Raw genomic sequence first — 25,115 nt, 5'->3', positions numbered from 1 at the left:
TCATGGGATCGGTGTAGATGCCCATCAACCAAGAGGATATGTGTTGTACGAAATGAGGTACATACACCCAAAGGAGCTATACTCAGTCATCAAGAACGTGATTATGTCACTTGCAGGAAAATGGAGAGAACTGGAGGTCAGTGACGTCATGAGTGTAAGTCTTCTCTCACATGTAGAAGTTAGGAAGGAAAAAGGATGTGAAACTTGAAAGTGGGGGTGGGGGCCGATGGAGAAGGGGAAGGAGAGGGAAGAGGAGTAACAGTAATGAAAGGCTGTCTGGATTGAAATCACAGACCCTCCTCCTTTCTGTAATTGACACACGTTAGTAAAGTGTAGATATAAAGAAAGCAGTGCTGCGTGGGGGGGGGGGGCAGTGGCACACACCTTTAACCCCAGCACTCGGGAGGCAGAGCCAGGCGGATCTCTGTGAGTTCAAGGCCAGCCTGGTCTACCAGGACAGTCAGGATTACACAGAGAAACATGTCTCAAAACAAACAAACAAACAACAAAAGCCAGCCAACCAACCAGCAAACAAGAGAAGAAAAGAAAGGGAAAAGCATTGCTTCTATATGCTGGTGGGGGGGGAATTAGAGCTCTGTGTATGCCAGGCAAACCCTCTCCCCTGGATCTCACCCGAACACACAAATCATTCAGTGCCTAAAGCTTTCCCCATCGGGATAAAGAGGTGGCATCCCTCTCCTGACAGGACTCTGCTGTCCTGTTCATCACTCTGGGAGTCTCAGCCCAGCCTTCCAGTTACCAGTTCCTACTTTTCACCCCTCCGGGTTCTCTGCCCCGCATTTTAAGAAATCAACTCAAGGGAGGTCCTATGTCCCAGCCTTAGACTAGGAATCCTCCAAGACGGAACCCTTAGAAATTCTGAAGAGCCACTCGAAAGGCTCTGCCCTGGCCCAGTACCCCTGTGTTCTAGGAGACTGCTGAGCTCCCAGCAAATACACAAAAGAGTTCAGTGTCCTTGGTCATCAGGGAAATGGAAGTTAAAATGACGAATCTCTCCTAACTGCCCTTTAATGGTGGTGTCCAAACCTAGTCCAATGAGCCAGTGGGCAAGAAGCCGGGCCTCCTGGTGCATGTTGTTGCAAATACAGCTGTGTTGCCGCTCTGCCCCTCCATACACTGGTCGCTTTATATCATAAGGGCCGATATTACAAGTTGTGCTTAAAGCTCTGTGGCCTGCAAGCTTAAGTGTTTACCATAGGGCCCTTGAGAAAAAGCTCACCAGCCCTGCAGTCCTCCCAGGGCCTTTGACATCCATCATCGAAATCTTGCCCTGAGGTTCCCACAGCCTCAAATGCCTGAAGGTTCCCTGACACCCAGACTGGATGACCTCTTCCCTTGGCTCCTGGAATCCCAGTCCAAGGTCTGATACCTCAATCCACAGCCCTCAGCACCTCTCACCATAAAATGACGTCACCTTTAGCTCCTAGCCCCTGACCTGTGTCCCCCACACCAGCCCAGCCCCCCTTGTCCAGCACCTTTGGTGACGCAGGTCAGGATGCCTCCTGAGGGCTCGCACACCTGTCCTGGCTTGCAGCTGTGATCCTGGCACACCATGCCTTTTCCTGGGTGGCACACACACTGCTGCTGGCAGTTTTCAATGAGAACTGACTCCTCCGGCTGTGGGGACAGAGAGCATGCCATCAGTAACCAGGGGGGGTGCTGACTCTGGCATCCCCAGCGTTCCAGGCACAGAGAGGGCTGGGGGCAGCTCTAAGCAGTGTGCTCCATTGTCAGTGGAACAGATGCCCAGTGTGGCTTTGAGGCCCAACTCACTCATTTCTTCATTAATTTTCATTCATTTATTCATTCATTCTTTCCAAAATGTGCACTGAATTGCCGCTGCTTGTTAGGGGAGCAGAGTTAAGTAGTCAGTCAGAGCAAAAGTTAGGGGGGCAGAGCTAAGTAGTCAGTCAGTCAGAGCAAAAGTTAGGGGGGCATTGCTCAGTTGAGCCTGTTCCACCGTTTCCGAGCCGTGTGGTGGGACAACACTGCTTAACTTCCTTATCCCTCAGCGTCCTCATCTGAGGGACAGCTAGGAACGGGACCAATCCGACGAGGTAGAACTGAGTTCATAGCATGTGTAAAGTAGAGATGCAACCACAGAAGGACCTCTCCAATCATGCAGACTGGTTTGGAAAAGTGAGTCAAGATGAAGCTAGGCTTGGGGGGAAAGCTGATTGTTTCTGAAGCTAAGTGATGAAAAGGAGTGTAGTGATTCCTTCCAGTATTCTCTCAACAAATGCACATTTGAGAATTCCCACAATATGAGTGTGTGTGTGTGTGTGTGTGTGTGTGTGGTGTGTGTGGTGTGTGTGTGTGTGTGTGTGTGTGTGTGTGTGTGTGTGTGTATGATGTACAGACATAATAAGTAAGTTCATGATAAGCACCATGCACACATCTGCTCCCAGGACTATTGCGATTCACAGAGGGAGCACTGTCCTCAGACTCCTCACTCCTGCAAGGAGACAGATTGAGCAAACACACAGGGGTCCCCTGTGGGAGAGAATGGGGAAGCGGAGGGAGGGAGCGCCCGGTGTAACAAACGATCTCATCCTCGTGACCTGGAAGAACACTTCTGCTCAGATCTGGGATTCAAAGGTGAGAAATGATCTGGGGAGGCAGTGAAGGATTGAAAACTTCGGGACCCACGATCATGTTTTAAAAGACCTTTCCACAGTTGTGGGGAGGGTATAGCAAAGGAAGCGAAGTGGGGACTTGGAAAGGACAAGTGGACCACAGCAGGGTTGCGGGTGGACGGAAGTGAACACAGAGACTGAATGGGGGGAGGCTATAGTGCTGATGAGCAGTGGGGAGGGGAACCCAGAGGGGGCCCTGGGCTCTGTAAGATGGCTGGGTCCTTACCTCATAGTAGACCCCATTGTGGTAGCAGCCACATTCCTGGATGGGCACACAGGCTTTGCCGTTGTACAGAAAGCCGGAGTCACACTCACAGCCCTCGGCACACACTTCTGGGCACTGCTGTGGGGTACTGAGAGCCCAGCAGCCCAGGGAGCAGGTGTCTGCACAGACCTCATAGTGGCTGTGAGGGGGGCACTTCATCGCTGTGAGAAGAAAATGCTGGTCAGCGTGCAGGGGGGGAGGACTGGGGAGTCTACTTCTCTATGCCAACCTCCCCGCTCCCCACCCCTCAATGTCCTGTAACTCACGACAGAAAGTTTCAGTCCTCCATGGCTCCACTTCTCCCCCAGCTGCCTGGCAGGCGCTCACGTAGGCATGGATGTTGTTGCAGAGAATGCTCAGGTTCCCGCCACCCAGGCAGAGATCAAAGACACAGTCTTCCAAGGGGCCCTGGGGGTCCAGCAGCTTGTGGCAGGCAGCCAGTGGCCCTGTGGGACTGGTGAGCAGCCCGCAGAACTGCACCCCATGGTACTTATCCTTCAGCTCAGGGCTGCATTCAGTGCCACAGCTGTCCCCTGTGCAGGGAGGCACTGGCGCACAGGGGGAGTCGGGCACAGCTTCCTCCCAGGAGTTACCAAAGTCACTCGGGTTGGCTGCCTGTGAGCCATCTGGCTTCTGGAAATCATCCTTGGAGTCCCCATTGTAGTCTCCACACAGGCCACACATCTGCTGGTAGTAGTTGCCTGGGATGGTGACCCGCACATAGTACACAAGGTCATAGACCACACGCAGGCCAAAATCAGTTTCAATCACAACATCAGACCCATGTTGGGAGACACGGATCTTGCCTCCATCCAGCACTACAGGCAACTTCATGTCCACGCCGTCCACCTGGAAGGCAGGGAATGGCAAGCTTCAGAGGCAGTCAGTCCCTGAATGTTCCTACCTGACACTGAAGTCCATGTGACCTCATTTCTCTAGGCCTCAGTTTCCATATTTGTAAACTATATACAATAATAGTGTCTTATAGTGGGTGGAAGGTGGTTTCCAAAAGGCAGGTCTACCCAGAAGCTGGAGAGATGGGTCAGCAGTTAAGAGCATCCACTGCTCTGTCAGAGGGCCAGGGTTCAGACCACAGCACCCACATCCAGCAGCTCCCATCTCCTGTAACTCCGCCAGCAGACCTGATGTCCTTTCTGTCCTCTGTGGTCACTTACATGCACGTGTGCACACACAGAGAAATAAATAAAAACATAAGTCTACCAAGAAGCTCAGAAAGCAACCATATTTGGAGAAAGATCAACAGATGTAATTAGAGTTATTGTCTTGAAGTGAGATAATCATAGATCAGCCTGGACTCCAAGTCCAATGACAAGTGTCCTATGAGGAGAGGGGAGGGGAGGGGAGGGAGGGGAGGGGAGGGGAGGGAGGAGGACAAGAAGGGAGAGGAGGGGAAGGGAGGAGAGGAGAGAGGAGGGAAGGGGAGGGGAGGGAGGGGAAGGGAAGGGAGGAGATGGAAGGGGAGGGGAGAGGAGGAGAGGGGAGGAGAGAGGAGGGGAGGGAAAGAGAGGAGAGAGGATAGAAGGGGAGGGGGAGAGGTGGAGAGGGGAGGGGAGGGGAGGGAAGGAGAGGGGAGGGGAGAGGAGGAGAGGGGAGGGGAGGGGAGGGGAGGGGGAGGAAGAGAGTCAGTGGGACAGAAGAAGAGTTCTAGCCATATTGGAAAAGGTCCCCAGTTCCTGGCCTCCTCTCTCTGGACTTTGCACAGTACCTCCCCTAATTTTGCCATTTTCTCCTGGAGCTCTGCATACTCTCCCCACGAGGGGGTCTCCATCCATTCTCTGCCTCTGCTCTCACCTTGACCTTCCACTGATTCTGCTCCAGTCGCAGGGTGTGGTTGGCCACCAGGACTGTGATGGCCTTGGTCACACTGACTTGCCCGTTGCCCCAGGCCTCATTCTCCTGCAGGACAGTGAACTCGTGTAGGCCGGGCCGGGTTCCACAAGTCTGCGCTAGCACATACACACAGGTGCCCATGAAGTCAAAGCGGCGGCCGTCAAAGGTGATGTAATGAGGATCTCCTGATGCCTGGCAGGTGGTAGTGCCCACAGCCACACAGCCCAGGACTCCGTTGGATGGTTGGCAAGCCTCATGTGGGCCACAGGATGAGGGCTCACAGGAAACCAGGCCACCTTCCTGGCAGTGGCAAAGAGAATCGCATCCAGGCCCAGGGTAGAAGGTTTCTCCTGGTGGGTGGTACGTGCCCTGGTGTACACAGCCACAGGAGGCCAGAGGCACACAAGACTCACCACTGAGGGCATAGCCCTCATCACAGACACAGCTCTCTCGGCATTCCGTGCCACAGCCTTGGGACACTGGCAGGTCTCCACAGGACAGCGGGCATCCGTAGGAACACGGCTCGTAGTGGCTGTGAGGTGGGCAGGCCAGGGCTGCAGAGAGAGGGCCATCAGGGTCACTAACTCTTTCAAAGGGACACAGTGGATGCCCCCAGTTTACACACAAGCAAGGGACCCAGCTGCAAGGTGTCTGTATGTTCAGTGGGTCCAGAAGAACAGTTCCTATCACATTTGATTAGATCCTGTCAATTAATATTTGTTCTAACAGTACTGGAATTGGTGACTAACGGCTGTCCAAGTTGAGTATAAACTTTGTGTATGCATGTTTTAGACACGCATGCCCATGTACGTGTGAGTAATCTCTGCGGTGTATCTGTGGATGTGTCTTTCCTTTTCACCCCTCCCCCTCCCTCCTGCCCCTCTCCTCTGGCTTCTTGCATTTTCTTCTAACTCAGAACCTCTGACTTTCAAGCAAAGCATTCCACCATTCTCTAGTAGTAGCTTTCATATTATAGATGTACATACACAGACACACACACACCACACACACATTAGACAGACACACAGAGACACGCCATACACACACCATACAGACACACAGACACACCACACACACACACTACACAGACACATGTACCTAGAGTTTTCCTGCCTGGCCCACAGTCAGGACAAATCTTTGTCACCCGCCAGTCCCACAGCCGCTCAGACCCAACCAAGTAAACACAGAGACTTATATTATTATAAACTGTATGGCCATGGCAGGCTTCTTGCTAACTGTTCCTATAGCTTAAATTAACCCATTTCTATGAATCTATACCTTGCCACATGGCTAGTGGCTTACACACACACACATACACACACACCACACACACACCACACACACACAGACATACCACACAGACACACCACACACACACACCCCACACACACCGCACTACACACACATACACATACCACACTACACACACCATACAAACATACACACACACACCACACAGACACACACATACACACACCACATTACACACACACACACCATACAAACAGACACAGACACACACACACGCACACCACACAAATACTGTAATAGTGGTTTTAAATACGATACCATGTTGATCTTTGTGGAATGGATGATGGACATAAAGGGTCTACTGTCCTAGCATGCTTTGAGGTAGGTTCAACTTTTCCCACAATGAAAGGTTCTTAAAGGTCAAAGATTACCACTTGCTGGGAGTTTCAGTGTTTGCAATTAACTTGAGATGGAGCGGCTAGAGGTGCATACTCCACTCAGAGTTCAAATCCCCCTCCCAGGGCAGGGAACCTGGCGGCATTTACACAGTTTGGCCTCATGCTGGAAGCTAGTCAAGCTGCATGTTAATGTACACCACTAAACATGTGCAGTATAGGGCATCCTCAAGTCAAGTTTAAAACTCAGGACATGGGTACATGGCATTCCAAATCTCTGCAAAAGACAAGCTAAACTGCTTGCCAGCCCTTCCCGCACCCACATCTGAAGCAGAGACCTGCATGGGTTAAGTGTGGAGATGGGACCACGGACAACTGCAGAGGGGTCCAGGCTCATTCTAAATGCAGCACACTGCTTCTCCCTGACTGACCACTGGCGCTGGCAATCTGACTTGAGATCACCATACATGCTCAGTCCCCAGAGTCATTGCATGCTGTTGTGACTTCCTAGCTGTCTTGAGTGCAGGCATGTAGCTGCAAGTTGGTACTCTTCCATGGTATCATCACAGTACCTTCCTCACCAGGCACCATAAGGATTAAACGATGCCACTCGTATGTTAATGAACAGACATCAGACCCAACCCCAGGTCGCCACCCTTGGTACTCACGGCAAAGCGTCTCACTCCTCCAGGGATGCACAGTGCCCCCAGCAGCCTGGCATGCAGCAGCATATGCAGCCAGGGCATCACACAGTGGCTTGGGCTGACCGGGCAGCAGGCAGAGGTCATAGACACAGTCACGTAGAGCACCCTGGGGGTCCAGCAACTTGTGACACTCCCTGAAGGGACCCTCAGGATCAGCAAGGATCCCACATTCCTTTTTGCTTTGTTGTTGCTGGGTCACAAGGGAGTCCAGTTGGGGACAGTCGCCAGGGTCAGTTGCTGAACAGCCAGGTATAACCTCCTCCTGCCAGCTGTTTCCAAAGTCCAGTGCGCTGGTAGCTTGGCCTCCACCCCTCAGAGCCAGGTCATCAGATGGGTCCCCATTAAAGTTCCCACAGAGCCCACACACAGCTTTAGCATAGCTACTGGGCACCTTGGCAGTCACACGAGCATCCCAGTTGTAGGTAACAGTCAAGCCAAAGTCTGTGCGCACGACAGCATCATTGCCCTGGCGGAACACCTGAACTTGCCCGCCTGCAGCCTGGAAGGGCAGGTACTGAAGGACGCCATCCACCTGGGTAGAGACGCGGGAAGAACAACAGGTCAGTGTATTCGTGCTTTCACTCAGCTGGCTCCAGCCACCCCACCCTCCTTGGTTCCACCTCAGGGCTTCACAACAGCCATTCCCTCTGCCTAGCACATCACCCAGTGCTCCTGATCTTCTAAACTGAGATCCAAGTCTCTCCTGCTTTCAAAGCCGGCCTCACCTGTCTCCCTGGTACCCGACAGGCGCAAGTGTTTGAACACCATCCAGAGCTGATGGTGCTGCATTGGGAGGCTCTGGAACCTTTAAGAAGTGGGCCAAGCTTAGAGCAGGACAAAGCTGGGAGGAACGTTTTACAGGATATAGCCCACTGACCTCTCTCTGCTTTCTGGCCCACTGAGATGTGAGCGGACCTCTCCTCACATCCAGTTAGTATGGGGCCAGTAGCCCTGTCTTCCTACCACACTGTACCGTATCCCCTCAAACCACGGGCCAAAACGAATCCCTCCTTGCGTTGCTTCTTGTCAGGCATTGGGCCATGGAAAGAAGAGTGACTAACCCACCGGGTAGCTTTCCCCGTTTAGTCTAGCCCCAAGGGCTTTGCACTCGGCCTAAACACCATCCACCAAGCCTGCTGCTTTTGCTTATCCTTCTGGGCTTGCCTGCAGGTCAGACCTCTCACACGGAATGTCCTGCGAGACCTCGGCCCTGCCAGCGCCTTACCCATCATTACTCAGCCTCTATTGTCTCTGACTTTCCAGCCCTTACCTCCTCTGAGTCTTTTCTGGAACAGCACTCACCACTTTCCAGCCTGCTCTCTGCATGCCAGCTTTTCACTGCCAAGCCTCTCATGGCGGCCTCAAATGATCTAGATGATCTGAGTCCCAATGTTCCCTAGTCAGTCTCCCAGCACAGCCCTGCCCCTGCATCTCCAACCATTCGTGGACTCGAACTCACAGAGCTCAGTCCTGTACTTGCTGTCCCCCAGCTTGCAACATTTTCACTCGCTTCCACATCCCAGTTCTCAGACAGCGGCAAAGGTCTCCGGTATAGTCCACTCAAAACTAAGCTCTCTACCCACTTGGCCCACTCATGTCCACCTTTCTGACCCACAGTTCCTCCTGCCTCTGTATGCCATCTCCAGTGTTCCTCACGGGAATGCTCTCTTCATCTCAGTGCTACTCTAGTCTCTTCGAGACGACCCAGCCTCAGGCTTCCTAGCTGATCTCCCGTCTGCCTGGAAGACGCCTCCATTGGCCTGGTGGTGTCTTCCCTGTTCTCCAGGCCGTGCCGGAATTCAAAAGCTTGGTTCTAGCTAGCCCCCGCCCCATCTCTTTGCTCGCTGTCTCTGATCTCTCCACTCAAGCTCCATTAGCATCCTTGCTGCTCGTCACCGTCACCTGCTCCAGCTTTACGTTCCTCCCCACCTGTTCCCCGTCTTGCCTAATAAACTCCTGCGGGCGGAGAGGTAGCTCAGTAGTTAGCAGCATGGACTGCTTTTACAGAGGACTCAAGGACTGACTTCAGTTCCCAGCATGCATGGTGGGTAGCACATTGCCTGTAACTCCAGCCCAGAGGGATCCCACACTTCTGGGTCCTCTGCCACGTAGGTTCACAACCCATGCCCCTCAGTTAAAAGTAATAAAATCATTTTTCAAAGTATGAATTCCTGAGCAAAACAGCAGGGTTCCAAATTCTAGCTCGTGGGTATCTCAAACTCACTCAGGTCTTCTCAGTATCACACAGCTGTGTCTCAGGAGGTGACTTAACCTTGTGCTGACATTTTTAATCTAAGAAATAAAGCTTGCCTGAAGATCAGAGGACAGAGCCAGCCGCAGAATTAAACACAGAGGTCAGGCAGTGGTGGCACACAACTCAAATCCTAGCACTCAGAAGGCAGAGATCTGTCTGGATCTCTGTGAGTTCAAGGCCACACTGGGCTACATGAGATTGCTCTAGTCTAGGAGAGAAACAGAGCCAGGCAGTGGTGGCACACACCTTCAATCCCAGTATTCGGGAAGCACCCACGCCATTAATCCCAGCACTAGGAGGGTTGGGATAGGAAGTGAAGGGGCTGGGCAGAGACAGGCATAGAAGGCAGGAGGAGACAGGACCTGAGGCATTTGGCTGGGGACTCAGGGTCATTCAGTCTGAGGACTCGTGGAGTCGGTGAGGTGAGACGTGGCTTGCTTTGTTCCTTTGTTTCCTCTGATCTTGCAGCGTTTACCCCAATATCTGGCTCTGGGTTTGTATTATAAGACCATTTAGGATTCATACAACATAACCTCTCCGTGTTTCAGTTTTTGTTTTCAGCCAAAGTTGAACTATTTTCCTTGCTTGCTGTGGACAGGAGGTGAATGAACACGCACTGTTCCTTTAGCCCACTGAAGTTAGTGGTAACATGATGTGTGTTAGGTATTAGGAGACAAGCCATGGGCAAATGCCACGTCAGAGAGGTGAGAGAACAAATACTGATGAATAATTATTCCCTCTCCTTATCTGGAGCCCCTGTACTTACTTATGGGCACGATTTCCTTCGCTCTAAGATTGCTTTGGAGACTAGGAGCAAAAGCATGTGAGGGGTACGTGGGACCTGGAGCACAGGGAGTTCTCTCTGTCAGCCACTTCCAATGTTTCTATTCCTCGACCCAGGGGATGGGCCAGACTCCAACTAGTGCCCTCACTTCTTTATTGTAAGTGTCAGCCATCGTGTGGACACCCGGCGCCCCGCTTCTCAGTTCCCCTCTGGTGTCTACAGAGAAATGAGTGCTTCTCTACTCTCGGTGGGGCTGGGCCCTTCTGAAGGCCGTCCTGACACTGTCGGAGCTGCTCCATCTTGCTCCCAGAGGCCGGTGAGGCTCCGGGTTATCCTCCAACAAGCACATGCAGCTAGATACCGGCATCCATATGCCATCCGCTCTATGATCCACCATCTTCCAGAAAATGCACAAGTCTACAACTCTCAAGTTTCAGAAGACAGTCAACCACCACCACCATCTCCTGGGCACTTCACGGGCACCAAGGCAGACATGAGGTCATCAGAGCTCCACAACTCCCCAGCCAGTGGCTGCTGCTGCTGCTCCAGGATGAAGCCTCTCTTTTCCCCATCCTTTCTCAGAGGAAAATGCAAAGGCTACAGAGAGTCAGAGCTGAGGAGAGATGGCGCCGCCTGGCTCCTGGGCCTCCCCTTAAACCACAAGATTTTTTAAAAATCAGCCCCTTCCACCCCAACTGCAGCCACTAACCTTCAGGGGATTCACACCCTCCCCCAATTCCCTACCCGGGGGCGCTCACCAGCACTCTTCCGGGGTGCCTCCTGCGCACAGCCACCTCGACACCGCGGGCCACCACCCGCACAGCTCTGGTGTAGCTCACAGTCTGGCTTCCTCGGTGTTCATTCTCCACCAGCACCTTAAAGTCAGGCAGCGCGGCATCCTGGCCGCACGAGCCCACCAGCAGGTACGCGCAGGTCCCCATAAAGTCAAAGCGTCTTCCATCAAAGCTCACGTAGTGCGGGTCTCCCGATGCCTGGCAGCTGGCAAAGTTGTCTGGGTAGCAACCCAGGAGGCCGTTCAGCACACGGCAGCGCTCCCCAGAAGGGCATCCTGATGTGTCCCTGCAGATCACCTTCTGGGTGGCCGCATCACAGGTGCAGCGCTGCCGACACAGGTCGTCAGCAAACACTTCCTGACCTGGGGCCAGGGGGCGGCCCTGGAAGGTGCAGCCACAGGATGACACAGGCACACAGTCGCCACCACTGGCCACAAAGCCTGGAAGGCACACGCAGCCCTCCACACAAGGGCGCTCAGAGCAGTTGGCCGGTGCAGCTTCTGAGTTGCAGGAGGCTGGACAGGCAGGGCTGCAGGGATCATAGCAGCTGTTGGCTGGACAGGACATGGCTGTGGAAGGACAGACGTTGGTTGGGTCAGGCAAGGGCGGGGGCTCCCCCAGACAAAGCCGCTTCCTCGGATCTCCACACCCCTCAGTTAATGGCGCTCATACCTTCTTGATGCTCAGGTCCCAATGGCCTCCTCTATCTCATTCCCGAACAACCAGTCAGTGGGCAAACCCTGTGACTTTCATAGTCAAAGCCACCCAAATCTGTCTCCACAGCCCATGAACCACAACAGACTCCTGCCTGGTGTCCTGGTCCCCTGTCCCAAATCTGCTCCTCACAGCAGCCAGAGGAGCTGGGAATGCAGGGTCAGACCATGAACCTCACCCCCAACCTCCATCTCAGGAGAAAGCAGAGTCCTCCCCAGGCCCAGGGGCTTCCCTCATCACCTCCCTGTCCCCATCCCTCCTACTCTCCTACCCATGCCCATGCCTTCTCTGTCTCAAGCCCCAATCTCTCCAAACTCTCCCTGTCCAATGATGTGTCTGTCCCAACCTTAGGCTAACTTTGGCAAGGCTTGGATGTCTTGGCCAACCTGTGTCTCTGGCATTGTCCAGCATCAGGCTGAATCACAGTCATGACTCAGATACTGAGCAAATGCAAGGGGGTTCCCTGCCTTCACCATGGGCTTCTCATCCTAGGTGCTACTCACGGCAGTTGCTTGGCGACCTCCAGTTCCCAAGAGAGACACCCAGTTCTGCACAGGCCTGGGCATAGGCGCTAAGGCTCCGGCACAGGCTGAGGCGTTCCCCTCCAGTCACACAAAGGTCAAACACACAATCCTCCAGGAAAGGCTTGGGGTCCAGGAATTCGTGGCAAGCAGAGAAGGGGCCTGTGGACAGAGTTAGCATGCCACAGAGACGGTCTCCCTTATAGTGCTGGGTCTGGCCTGCAGTGCAGGAGGGGCAAGTGGTGTGGCAGCCGTCATCACACAGGTAGTCCCCATCATCCAGCTTCCAGCTATTTGCAAATTCCAAGGCATCCGGAGCCTGTTCCCCATCAGGTGTGAGGAAGTCGTCGGCAGGGTCTCCGTTATAGTTGCCACACAGCCCCCACACCTGGTTTTGGAAGCGCTTGGGCAGGCTTAGTGTCAGCTGGCAATCCCAGTCATAGGTGACCACCAGCTCAAAGTCCAGCTCTATAACACCTCGTGTCCCACTCTGGTACACACGCAGGCGACCATCACTCAGGGAGGCAGGGAGACGGGAGCGCTGATTGTCAATCTGCGGAGAGGCGGCAGCGGTCAGACCCCTGTGTTATCTCCCCTTCCGCCCTCATCTCCTCCACTCAAGTCCCCAGCTCTAGTCACACAGAACACCCTCCTCCTTGCCCTTCCTTTGTCCTTCCCAGCGGAGCCCAGGGATGCTTGCTCTTGCACCTCCAGTGGCTGAGGTGTTCTTCCCGGGATGTGCATGAAGACCCCCCTCCGCAGCTAATGTCTGCCGAGGTGCCACAGACTCTGAGGCCACCCCTGACCACCCTTCCTGTTGCCTCTCCTCCTCTGCTTCCCGGTCCCCACAGCATCTCGCCTTCTCCTGCAGCATGCTAGTGTCCCGCATCCTCCATCTGTCTGAGCCACTAAAGGCCACCTCATGGTTTTCTCTCCAGTGCCTCCCGCAGTGCCCGGCAGGAGAGCAGGCTGGCTACAAGTGGTGAAGCCAGTGTGAGGAAGGAAGCTGGCAGGTCTGGTGGCAGCAAGGGGCAGCTGCAGGGAACCAGTGAGACCAGCAGGACTCATGGTCATGAGCTAGGGAGTGAGAGATGGGAGGCTGTGGGCAGAACTAGTCAAGACCAGCACCCGCCAAGAGGACAGATCTGCCATCACGGTGGCATATCAGTCAGCATAGCAAGATCTCTGCCCAGGGGCAGCTATAATTCAAGCCCTGGCACATTCCGAGCTGTGGGCAAAGTGGCACATGTTCCCGAATGCCTCCTCCCTCTCTAAGAAGCAAGGAGTTGGCTGTCTCTCTGCTCTGTGACACACCTTCACTTTAGAAGGGCCTCATGTCTGTCCTCCACCTCGCCCCCGCCAACGGCCATGAAATAAGCTCATTTTTCCTGACCCTGTCCATGCTGGAAGACCACAGGGGAAGACACAGCCACACAGCATGAGCAAACAGTGCGAGCTGAGGAGTCAGGCTGGGAGACAGGAGGCTCTGCCGAGGGCTGGGGCTGGACTGGAAGCCTCGAGGAAAGGTTGTACGGAATTCTGCCAGCCAAGGAAGTCTCCCCAGAGAGGGGAGAGCTGAGTCAGGCCTGGAAGGAGGAATGAGAGCCCCGGCTATTCTGCAGGAGATAGGAGGCCTGCCAGTGTGAGGCCAGTGGGTAACCCAGCGAGCCCTGTCTCAAAGCGAAAGGGAGAGAGCTGGAACGCAGCCCAGCAGTACAGCACTCAGCATTTGTGTGTGTGTGTGTGGGGGGGGGCATTCAATAATCACATTTCAAAAAATTCAGCATTTTTTTTAAAAGGACCAAAAGAAGTAGTTTCTTGTGTGAAGGAGAAAAAACCAATAGATGATGTCTATGCACACATTATCAGTTTTATACTATGCCCTTTTATGAAGTTCTTTGTGAGTCTCTATACTCACTATGTGGACAAGGCTGGCCTCAAGCTCACAGAGGCACCTGTCTCTGCCTCCCAAGCACTGGGAGGCACAACTAACCTATGAGGGAAAGAATCAAGACAGGAGACATTGCCTGAAGAACATCTGGAAAGCTGCGGTAGGATCGTCCAAGGTGATGGAAAGATTCTTTATCTTAACGGGGGTTTTGTTACACGTTTGTCAAAACTCTGTTGAAGTGCATACTTACAGTGTAGGATTTTGTTTTTTTGGGGGGATGTGTGTGAATTGAAACTGGGCCTTTCCAGGTGTGATGGTACACTCTGGAGGCAGAGGCAGGCAGATCTCTGAGGTTCAGGCCATGCTGGCCTACACAATGAGTTCCAGGCCAGCTGGAGTTATGTAGCAAGAGTCTAACTAAAATAAAAATTAAAACAGAAAGGACAAGTGCTCTGCCCTGGCTGTGCACCCAGTCCTTCATTTTTTTCAGAGTCTAAATGGGTGCTGCACCACTGAATATAAATATATTTATCTGAAAACAAAGCAAAAATTATGTAAACATTGCATTCTAGTCAATGATACGTATGTTGAAGTCATTTTGGTGATGTGTCCTGATGTCTGTAATTGGGTTTCAAGTACATAAAAAATGAGCCTGTCAATCTGACAGGAATGTACAGATGGGTATCTGTGGTAAATGAAGAATAATTAAAATATTGAGAGTCTATGCAGGGGCTGATATACAAGTGCTCACTGTCTAAATTACCTACCCTTGGTTCAAACATCTGAAATCTGAAATAATGAAATGAATCTGATGCTTTTTGAGCATTAAGAAGACATTATACATGGGTTCAGTCCCTGATACCAGAAAGGAGGGTGAATAAGATTTTAAAACTGTGTGCACTGAACACCATGTATGAAATTATCTTTAGGCTTTGTGTTAGGAATGTATGGAACCTAAATGGATTTTGTGTTTAGGCTTGAGTCCCATCATAGTATGGACATAGAAATATTCCAAAATCTTTAAAAGTTCAAAATCTGAAGCACTTTTGGCCTCAAGCATCTCAGACGAGGGAGTCTCAACCTGCACAGTGACTTGTTTAGAGACTCCCCACTGCCATGGTGGGGAAGGGGGACAACTGCTCTTGCTTTGACTGCACAGCAGTGTGTACCAGACTGAGCACAGAGACCTGGCCTCCAGCTGCATGTGTCCCTTTCCAGTGTTTACTAGGGAGACCTCACCTGTGCCCGCTCACAATACAATGCCACCTCAAAAAGATGCTGTAAGCATTAAAGACAGAATGTAACACACACACACACACACACACACACACACACACACACACACACACACACACACACACACACAAAAGCATGTACCCAGGAGCAGACCTGGCACCAGCACACCGTCACCGTCACCAGTGGTGACTGGGCTGCACTAGAGATCCTTTGTTGCTGGACAGTGACATCATTCTTTTTCTATTTTCTCTTTTCCCATTTGCTTTTCCAAAGAGCACCTGATTGTCGTCTTCCTAACCGGTCACTAAACAAAACATCCTTAACGCTTGTAGACGCGGAGTCAGTGAGGGAAGGTTTTAAAGAAACGGTTTCCATGTCTCACCAGTTCCCTACCACCTCACCCACAGAAAGGCTGAGTTTGGGGTCAGAGCAGGGCTCGGGCTCCTGCTTTTGACTGGTGGCTCACGGGTACTCAACCCTGAACACTTACCCTGGCGAAGCCAGTTTCCCCACGAACCAGCGACACCGAGTGGCTGTAGGCGTAGACTGTGACCAAGCCCACGTAGGAGACTTGCCGGCTGCCGCGGTGCTCATTCTTGGCCTCCACACTGAAGGCGGGCAAGGTCTCATCCTCTCCACTCAGCTCAGCCATGGTGTAGGAGCAGGTGCCCATCATGTCATAGCGACGGCCATCGAAGGTGGTGTAATGGGGATCACCCTGGGCGCGGCAGACAGCTGTGGACTCTGCCACACACCTGGCCTTCCCACTCACCATCTGGCAGCGCTGCCCGGATGTACACTGAATGCCTTGGCAGGAAGCCTCTGCTGGGGAGAGCCGAGCTGGGGAGGGAAGAGAGTTAGAAACAGAGTTAGAAATGTTCGTGAGGTCAGAAACCTGGGGTCCTCCTTCAGTGTGGACGATGGGCAGTTGGCTCACAGCCACCCATTTTACAGGTATAGAAACTGAGGTTTGCAGTCTCATGGAGAGGGATTCTCTGGATTTCCTGACACCCCAGAGTTTCTTTTTCTTTCTTTTTTTTTTCTTTCTTTTTTTCTTTTTTTTTTTTTTTGGTTTTTCGAGACAGGGTTTCTCTGTGTAGCTTTGCGCCTTTCCTGGAACTCACTTGGTAGCCCAGGCTGGCCTTGAACTCACAGAGATCCGCCTGGCTCTGCCTCCCAAGTGCTGGGATTAAAGGCGTGCGCCACCACCGCCCGGCTACTTACTTTTTTTTTTTTTTTTAAAAGATTTATTTATTTATTAGGTATACAGTGTTCTGCCTGTAGTCAGAGAGGGCACCAGATCTCATTACAGATGGTTGTGAGCCACCATATGGTTGCTGGGAATTGAACTCAAGACCTCTGGAAGAGCAGCCAGTGTCCTTAATCACTGAGCCATCTCTTCAGCCCCACCCCAGGGTTTCTGATTTCACTGTTTAACACAGCTTGGGCCAGAGGAGTGGCAGGGAGTGAAGAGGGACCAGGAGCAGCCACTGAAACATTCATCTGTTCATGGTTCCATTTCCCTCTTCCTTGTCTTCCCATCTGCTGGAATGAACAAGGACAGGAAATGGAGGACAGGACGGGGGCTGTGGGTAAAGCGCTTGCTGTGTGAAAGCTGGGCACGGTGGCATGCACGGGTGTCAGCTCAGTGAGACTGAAGGGAGCAGTGACAGGCAGGTCCCAGGGCTGGCTGTCAGCCAGGTCTGCTGATGGAGAGCTCCAGGTTCAGAATCTCAAAAACAAACGGACAAGATGGGGAGGCATCAGAAGAGAATGATCCCTGGCCTCTGCACATGTGTGCTGGGGTATGCATATCTGCATACACACATGCATGCCTGAGTGTACATACCTGCTTACACACATGCATGCCTGGGTGTGCATACCTGCTTACACACATGCATGTCTGGGTGTGCATACCTGCTTACACACATGCATGCCTGGGTGTGCATACCTGCTCATACACAGATACACACATGCATGCCTGGGTGTGCATACCTACAGATACACACATGTTGTAAGTGCCCCTTGAAGTGGGGTGGCATTTTTGCCAGGATAAGGAAGCCCTGGTCTAGGTTCCCAGTTGAAGAAGACAGTCTGGGAAGAAACAGCCCTTCCTGGTCAGCCTCCAGCCCTCAGAACTCTCTCTTCTGACCCCCCTGCAACAGCTCACCCCTCACCCCGCACCGGCCTGACCTTCTGCCACAAGGAAGTGCATTCATTTGTTCCACTCTCACCACAGTCCTGGTGTGGGTGGGTGTGGGGGGTCAGGCATTATCCCCACTTCAGAGTCTCAGAACCTGAAGCCCAGAGAGGTGGGGTGACAGGCCAAAGGTCGCACAGGCACAGCTGGGTTTAACCCCAGGCCCTCTGGCTCTGGCCCTGTGTTCTCACAACCCCCGAGCTACCTGCTGGCATCTTCTGAATGGGCTGAGCCTGAGGCCACACACAGGGCCAGATCCTGTCCCTTAACCACGCCAAAGCACATGAAGCACCCAGGGAGGCTGGAGTGCAGAGACGCCCCGTCCCGGGGTCCTCACTGTTTGGATCTCCAGACTTTGAGCATCAACAGTCCTCCATGAGGCGTGCAGTACTGCAGTTAGCAGCGGCTATAACTGTATCAGTTGCTGAGGTATCAAAATATTGACCAGCCCCTTCCCAAAGATCCCCCCACCCTGACCTCCTGGGTCTCCCCAGGACCCTTCTTATAAGCTCATCACAAACCGATAGAGCGCACAGTAGGGCTTCCTGATGCAGTGCTATGGATGGTTGGGCCTTCAGTCACTCTTGCTGGTAAATATTCAGAATGGTTTTCTGTAGGGGTAGGAAGGGGCTGAGAGGGATTAAGGAAGTGTGCCGTAGAGGACAGACATGAGATGGAAAGGTTGACTAAATCAGGAAGCCAAAGAGGAATAGGTAGGGAAGGCATGGCCAGGAGGCCAAGGCCAGGCAGGGCTCATTTCCCATCACTCACTCTGTCCACAGGCAGCTCCTGTCCCATAGCCCACAGCCTGGGCCAGCCCGAAGGTGAGCAGCCCAAAGCTGGTGGAAGCCTCAGCCGTGTGCATCTTGTCTGCAGTGCCGAGGTCCACTTCCGCATAGGAGAACTCGCTGCCTGGCACGGCCACCCACGTGAGTTTGGCTCCCAATGCCTGCCCATCCATGGTTAGCTCCCTGGTGGCTTTTGTCTGTGCGACCACCAGGGCCACACCCTCGGTGCCTGGCACACTCTTGATCACATAGGCAGGGCAGTAAGCTGCCACATCTGGGATCAGGACCAGGTAAGGGTCATAGGTCACTTGGTCCTTTATGGCCCCCGTGCCAAAAAGCATAACCTGGATGCCCACATCTGCAGACAGGTAGAGTGGCCGGGTCGGCCGGATCTCGAACTCAGCCACATCACCCATTTGGAGGCCCCGGGAGCCAATGGTGCCCCCATGGTTGTATGTCAGTTTTGTGGTCTGGCTGGCTACAACATAGGCTAGATCATAGCGGGACTGGGAGGTCAGAGGGGGGACCACATAGTGGGTTCCCCAGGCAGATGTGGGTAGCAGTTGCTCCACCACATGGTTGCAGTCCGTGTGCTTCTGGGCACAACTGTGGCCAGAAAGAACAGCCACTGGGCTGCTGGCTGTGACCCTTGACCCGGAGAGATCTGATGTGCTCTGTAGCTGGGCTACTTCATAAGGCTGCAGAGTCACACTTAATACACTACCAGCTGGATGGAAAGTGCCATGGAATGTCACTCCTGCCTTTAAGCTGACAGTGACCGAGGCACCTGCTCCGCCAGCCACCACAGCAAACTCCTTTGCATATTGGGCAGAGATGCCAGGGGGTGTGAGCACAAAGTACTCTGTGCCCAGGGCTCCAACCGGCCAGAGCAAGGTTAGCTCCGCTGTTCTGGGCTTAGCATTTAATGCCTGCACAGAGATGGGGTGGTCAGAGTGGACCACTACTGCATGCCGGAAAGTGCCGCCGCCAGTCATCTCTGCTTTGGCATTGATGTTGACCATGACTGACTCCCCAGGCTTCACTGTGACCTTCTGGGAGGTGTCATCCGCCTGGCTGAGGATGGTGACAGAGGTGATGCTCTCTGACAGACTGGAGATGAAGAGGCGGAGAGAGGCCGTGCCGTACCCCGGCTGGTCATTCTGCAGGAAGGCCGTGAGGAATTCTTCCCCACCAGTGTTCCTGGAGTTCACTGTGGCCTCCTGGGTCAACCCTTAAGGAAACGCAGGTGTGGGTCCACTTTTTCGTCCCCTTACAAACCCAGCCCGCTGGCCTGTACCTGAGAACCTCTTGAGATAACCCCCCTCTGCTCCCTCCTCACTCATGCAGCGCTCATCCACACGCCGTTCTGGCTTTCGCTGCCCCAATACCCGAGCGCTTTGCACAGTGCTCTGGAACTCAAATGCAGCGGGGCCAGAGGAGGCCCAGAAATGAGTGAGACCGTCCAGAAGGGGACCGTGGACCCTGGAGCACCAGGCTCCATCTGAGACAGCTTTTGCTGGTTGTTAATATGAAAGACTAGAGCCTTTCAAAAAATGCCACCCATTTATATTTTTCAAGAAAAGCTGTTTGGCTAACTGAAGTTCTAAATGAAATTTCCATCCAATCTGTGTAGTTTCTGTCTTAATATGACTAGGGGATTTGTGTGAAGTGGGTGGAGGGGGAAAGGGATTGTAGGAATGTGGACAGAGTGTCTGTGAGAACTAGAGGGTAGGGGGCTCTTCAGTGTGTGTGTGTGTGTGTGTGCGTGTGCGTGTCTGTGTGTCTGTGTGTGAATGAGAGAGAGAGAGAGACAGAGAGAGAGAGAGAGAGAGAGAGAGAGAGAAGCATAAATGAATTCTATCGTATTTCTTGCATTACCTAAGGGCCTCTTCAATTTCAGCTGCTTCTCTCTCATTTAAGTTAGCCTTGCGGGATGGCACTAAGAGGGGCCAAAACTTGAGGGTGCTGACCCGGGCAAGCAGCGTTTTCCCAGACATGAATGGGGGCTTGATCTGACTTACCCCACAGGAGGGTTGCTCCGGCCCAGAGGGCCCACCAGCTCCACAGGGATCCCATGCCTGCAGCAGGGCGAGAGGGAGGTCAGAGGATGCTGTCCTGTTGGAGACCATTCCAGATGGGACAGAAGGGACAGTCTCAGGACAAGGACCACTGGGTGTAAGGAGGGCTCAGGTGGAAGGGAAGTTGAATAGATAGGACCAGATAGGTTTGGGGTGGGGGGTGAGGCTGGGCGTGAGATGGGGAGGTCAGGATCAAAGGCAATGGACGGGGTAGCCAGGGGTCTGAAGGTAGCGGTAAAGAGGTGGTCTAACACCCAGATCCAGAATAGGGTGTTAGTTGCCCCCTTCTGCAGAGAACCTCAGCCTTTCTTACCTGCAGGTCCCGGAGCTGCAGGACCAGATTGAAAGCTAGGCTATATAGTGGAGATTCCTGGCTCCTTCGGCCACACCCTGGGTCACCTGACAAGCCCATGATGCCAACTTCCTGGAGGAGGAGGATGCTCTCAGGCCAGGTGGAATGGGGAGCCCTGAAGACCTGCCAAGGGTGGAGGACGAATCTGTAGCCTGTGTTCTGAGAGGGCTGAGAGCAGCTGGTGGCTACACCCTGGGAGCTTATGGATCAATTCAGTCCTGGAAGGGCGTCGTCCTTGTGGAGACAGCTGGAGAGCAGCACGTTGAGATCCTGGGTCCCTGGGCAGGGGTGGGGTAGTGGTTAGGGTTTGAAATTGAGATGGGAGGTGGCAACTCGTCCTGTTTGCTGGCTCACTGGCCAGATTACTTTCTCTGACCCCTGCCAGAAACAACAGTAAAGCACTCACATCCGGGCCCTAGCTCCCTGCGGTCCCAAGCTGAGCCTTGGTTCCTAGCCATCCCACATTCTTTCCAGTCACCAGTGGAGGATGGTGTCTGGGGGTGGGCAGGGGTGTGAGGCCTCGGCCCAGGCCTGTGATGTCTATCCTAACGTGCTTACCCCAAGTCCATCGAGGTCTCCCGGGTTTCTCACCTAGGAAGTGGAAACATGGAGACGCGGCTTTGCCGGGCTCCTTGAGGTTCTGAGGGCTCTTTAACTACTTGTGGCAGGGAAGGGGTAAAGCGGGGAGGCCTGGGACTCAGGCTGTGTGTGACTAAGGCCAGAGGTCTCCATTTCCTGATTCCACAAGACCATGAGGGTTTCACTTCCTGGAGAATTATTTGGTTTGGGATTTTTCAGCTTTCTGTGGTTTTGTCATCCCTCTCCTTTTTTCCTCCCTTTCTTCCTTTCTTCTTTCTTTTGTACCCTTAGAAGGGACTGCTTGGACAGGTTTTGAGTGACTCTGTGCCTCCCCATTACCCTGCAGCTGGCCTGAGATGAGGCATGGGGCAGGTGGCAGAGCGAGAGGCAGGGTGGTGTGGATCTTCTAGGCTGGGGTCAGCGTGTCTCATGGGCCCTGCCATACTCGCCTGATCCCTCTTTGGAGATGAATGTTTGCCGAGGAGTCTCCTCAGGAGCAGCAGCTGCAGAGCCCGGCTGGTGTCCTCTGTCAACACCTCCTCCCACTCCTCCTCCCTTATCTCGGAGGCCCAGACTTCTGTGCACCTGGGTGGGTGGAGGATCTTCTCCCTCTAGGGCTGTGACTTCTCATACAACCACTCAGCGACGGTTTTCAGAGGGGAAGATAAAGCTTTGGTACTGATAGGGCCCTCAAGTCAATCAGGCAAGAGAAGTGAGTAAATAGGAGGCTAACTGGGAGGCTGGATGGCAGCCAGAGATAAGCAGGAACAAGTGGGTGCAGGCTAGGGGTGGGAGTCATGGAGAGTGAGGACTTGGGGGAGGACAGAGGCATAGTGTCCTCAGGGAAGCCCTCTGAGTGCCAGGAGAGAACATGGCAGAGTCCCTGAGGAAAACATGGCCTGGGAAGAGAAGATACCAGGACTCCCAAGGATGAAAGTGATGTTAAATGAAGATGACAAGCCACTCTATGTGGTTACCTCTCTTCCCCTTTCAGACCCTCAGAGAAATGAGATGTGGGGAGGAAAACATGAGGGCGTGTTCTCAGAGACAACTCTGACCCCCTTTCCACACACTCCTCTAAGCCTTAATGTCTCCCCTGACTGAAACCAAAGAGAAACCCACCCCTTTGATCACTGCTCTCTGCAGATGGATACCTCAGAAATAGGGTGGTGGAGCAAGTCTTATGAACATTGTAACTTGGTAACTCCTTGGGACCTTGTCTGTTACTCCTTTCAGGGTTCAAAGTGTGTGTGTGTGTGTGTGTGTGTGTGTGTGTGTGTGTGTGTGTGTGTGTGTGTGTGTGTGTACTCATGCATTGATACAGCCCTGTGCCCTACCCCAGATTATTTATATTCTCAGGAATCTCACTAACAATCCCGGAAATAACCTGCAGGGACACTTCCTTATAGTCAAAGAAATCATATTCATCCTGACCATGATAGCTTTCCTCTGAGCCCAAGGGTGTTTAAATTTGAACCTTTGAGCCTCTCCTTATATATGAGGCAGGCAACCCCATTCCAGACCCTGGGGGAGCCTCTGACTTGTCTGGGCTCTACAAGCCAGGACACAGGGCAAATGGTTTACTTTGTCCAGCTAAGGTCTGGTTTTGCTGGAAGTTTCTAATTGCATTCCTTCATACTCTGGACCCAATGATCTGACTTGTCCATGCACAGAAACTGCTCCAAGTTTTCCAGTGATCCGTCACTTGCCACATGGTTCTAGCTCCTTCTCTGTAACATCAAACATCAGTGTTTCCTCCTTGAAACTGTCTTGGCTTCTATATCACTTTCTGGATTTTGTGATACTTGGGTCTGTTTCCTACGTGCGCATCTTCAATGCTGGTGACTTTTAGATTCCTTTTATGGTCTTTCTATTATTCTTCTCCAGAATGCAACCATGCTTGCCCATGCTGTTCAACAGAACGTCCAGTGATGATGGACACTTCCTCTCCTCTGCCTGTGGTAGACAATTCAGCTGTTGCACTCATGAGGCTACTGAGCACTTGAAACGTGGCAAGTGTAATGGAGGAGCTGGATTTTTTAATTTAGTGTAATTTAAAACGAGGACCTGCACCACTGTCCACATTTGCCACCACACAACACGAGAGCTGTTACTACACGGGCTCTATCCATCCACTCATCAGGATGCTTATTTGCTCTGCCATCCACATACCTAGTCATTTACTCTTTATTTCCTTTTCATTCCTTTGGTTTCCTTATAGACAACTGTTCTGATGTGATCCATGAGTCTATTTTTTCCAGTATCTGATTAAAATAAGATACAATACTAATAAGTAAACAAACCATAAATGTATATAGCTCATTAAATCACCTCAAATAAATACACCCTTACAATCTTCAGGCGAAGTCTTATAAGCCAGGTGAAGTCTTTAGCAAGAACATTCCAGCATCCCAGAGACACTTTTCATGCTCCCTACCTCTTGAAAGCTAGTGACCAGTTTGGCTTCTAATATCATAGGTTATTTTGTTTTTTGAATTCTGTGTAAATAGAATCATGTTTGTCTTGTTTTGTGATTATCTACTTTTAATCAGTGGCTTCTTGGCCCAAGTAACTATATTTTATTTTCAATGTGACATGATATTCAGTTTTATGAAAACATACTTATCCATAAACATTTGGGTTGTTTTTACTTTAGCTAATGTTTTTGTGCATGTACACAATTTCTTTGGAAAGTAGTGTGACCTTCCAAATTGTAAATTTCCCAGGTTACTGGATTAAGGTTTAGATTCTGTCAATATTTTCTCAAAACTAAGGCACTAATTCAACTTGCACAGTAGGTATGACCTGATGACCTGGAACTGGAGTTCCAGAGGGTTGTGAGCCACCGTGTGCATGCTGGGAGCCAGACCTGGCTCCTCTGCAAGGCAGCTGCCGCTCTCAGTAGCTGCACCATCTCTCCAGACCCTGGCCTGCGGTTTCAGTCTGTGCTCGTCAGTGAGATTGAACACATTTTCACGTGTTTATTGGCCATTTGGATCTTTCCCAATATTTTTCATTGCTTGTCTAACTGATCTGTATGGATTCTTTCTATAGTCTGAACATAAACTGTTTGTTGGTTATGTATTTTGCAAATATTTCCCCCTTCTCTGTGATCTGGCTTTTAATATTCCTAAGAATGAAAAAGGATCTTAATTTTCATAAGTCTATTTTGGAACTGGCCTTTTCTTGTGACAATATTGAGTATTCTAATCCATGAACATTGTTTTTCCATTTATTTATATCTCAATCTCACCAGTATTTTGAAATTTCTCAGAATACAAATCTACTTATTCTGTTAGATTTACTAATGAATTTTAACTTTTTCTGGTACAATTATAAATGGTAGTATGCTTTTAATTTTAGATTCCATGCTTTCATTGTTAGTGTACAGAAACGCATTCAGTTTTTGTCAAGTTGGGCCTTCTTGTTTTTCCCAAAATTTGTATCTCTTCCTTTTCTCATATTCTTGCTGTCTTCCGAATGGTTCAGAGCTCAGAGTTGGTTCTCTCTTTCCATCTTTTTATGTGTCTTCTGGGGAGCAAACTCAGGTCATCAGGCTTATGTGGCAAAGGCCTCTGCCCATTAAACCACCTCACTCATCCTTGGCAGTCTTTGAACTGCCAAATGCCCTTTTGCACCGGCTGAAACCACTTTACAGTGTTGATACTCATTCTGTTAACGTGCTGCGCCATGTTTGTTGTGTTGCATGTGTTGAAATGTCCTTGCATCTCTGAAATTAACCCCAATGTCATACTAATTAGAATGATCTAATTGATGTCTGATTCTGTTTGCTAATCTTCT

The 25,115-nt window shown here is 51.8% G+C and overlaps 1 protein-coding gene across 2 annotated transcripts in view; it reads right to left on the bottom strand.

Annotated features, from left to right (window-relative positions):
• The window catches only part of Fcgbp (Fc gamma binding protein), a 36,000-nt gene extending 15,211 nt beyond the window's left edge, over positions 1-20,789 (bottom strand). The window contains exons 1-11 of one of the 2 annotated variants that reach the window (XM_076574920.1): positions 20,697-20,789; positions 20,327-20,383; positions 18,289-19,536; positions 15,808-16,157; positions 12,173-12,743; positions 10,920-11,524; positions 7,088-7,655; positions 4,735-5,327; positions 3,189-3,771; positions 2,884-3,083; positions 1,497-1,638 (exon numbers count right to left, since the gene is read on the bottom strand). In XM_076574920.1, coding sequence (XP_076431035.1) covers positions 1,497-1,638; positions 2,884-3,083; positions 3,189-3,771; positions 4,735-5,327; positions 7,088-7,655; positions 10,920-11,524; positions 12,173-12,743; positions 15,808-16,157; positions 18,289-19,536; positions 20,327-20,381 — 4,915 coding nt within the window. In that variant the 5' untranslated portion in view covers positions 20,382-20,383; positions 20,697-20,789. The remainder of the gene's footprint in view (positions 1-1,496; positions 1,639-2,883; positions 3,084-3,188; positions 3,772-4,734; positions 5,328-7,087; positions 7,656-10,919; positions 11,525-12,172; positions 12,744-15,807; positions 16,158-18,288; positions 19,537-20,326; positions 20,384-20,696) is intronic. The other variant, XM_076574921.1, reaches the window with a different exon arrangement.
• Positions 20,790-25,115: the final 4,326 nt, after the last annotated feature.

The sequence above is a fragment of the Peromyscus maniculatus genome, chromosome 1 (assembly GCF_049852395.1).
Source record: "Peromyscus maniculatus bairdii isolate BWxNUB_F1_BW_parent chromosome 1, HU_Pman_BW_mat_3.1, whole genome shotgun sequence".
Taxonomy (NCBI): domain Eukaryota; kingdom Metazoa; phylum Chordata; class Mammalia; order Rodentia; family Cricetidae; genus Peromyscus; species Peromyscus maniculatus.
This window is presented reverse-complemented; position numbering and strand designations above follow the sequence as displayed.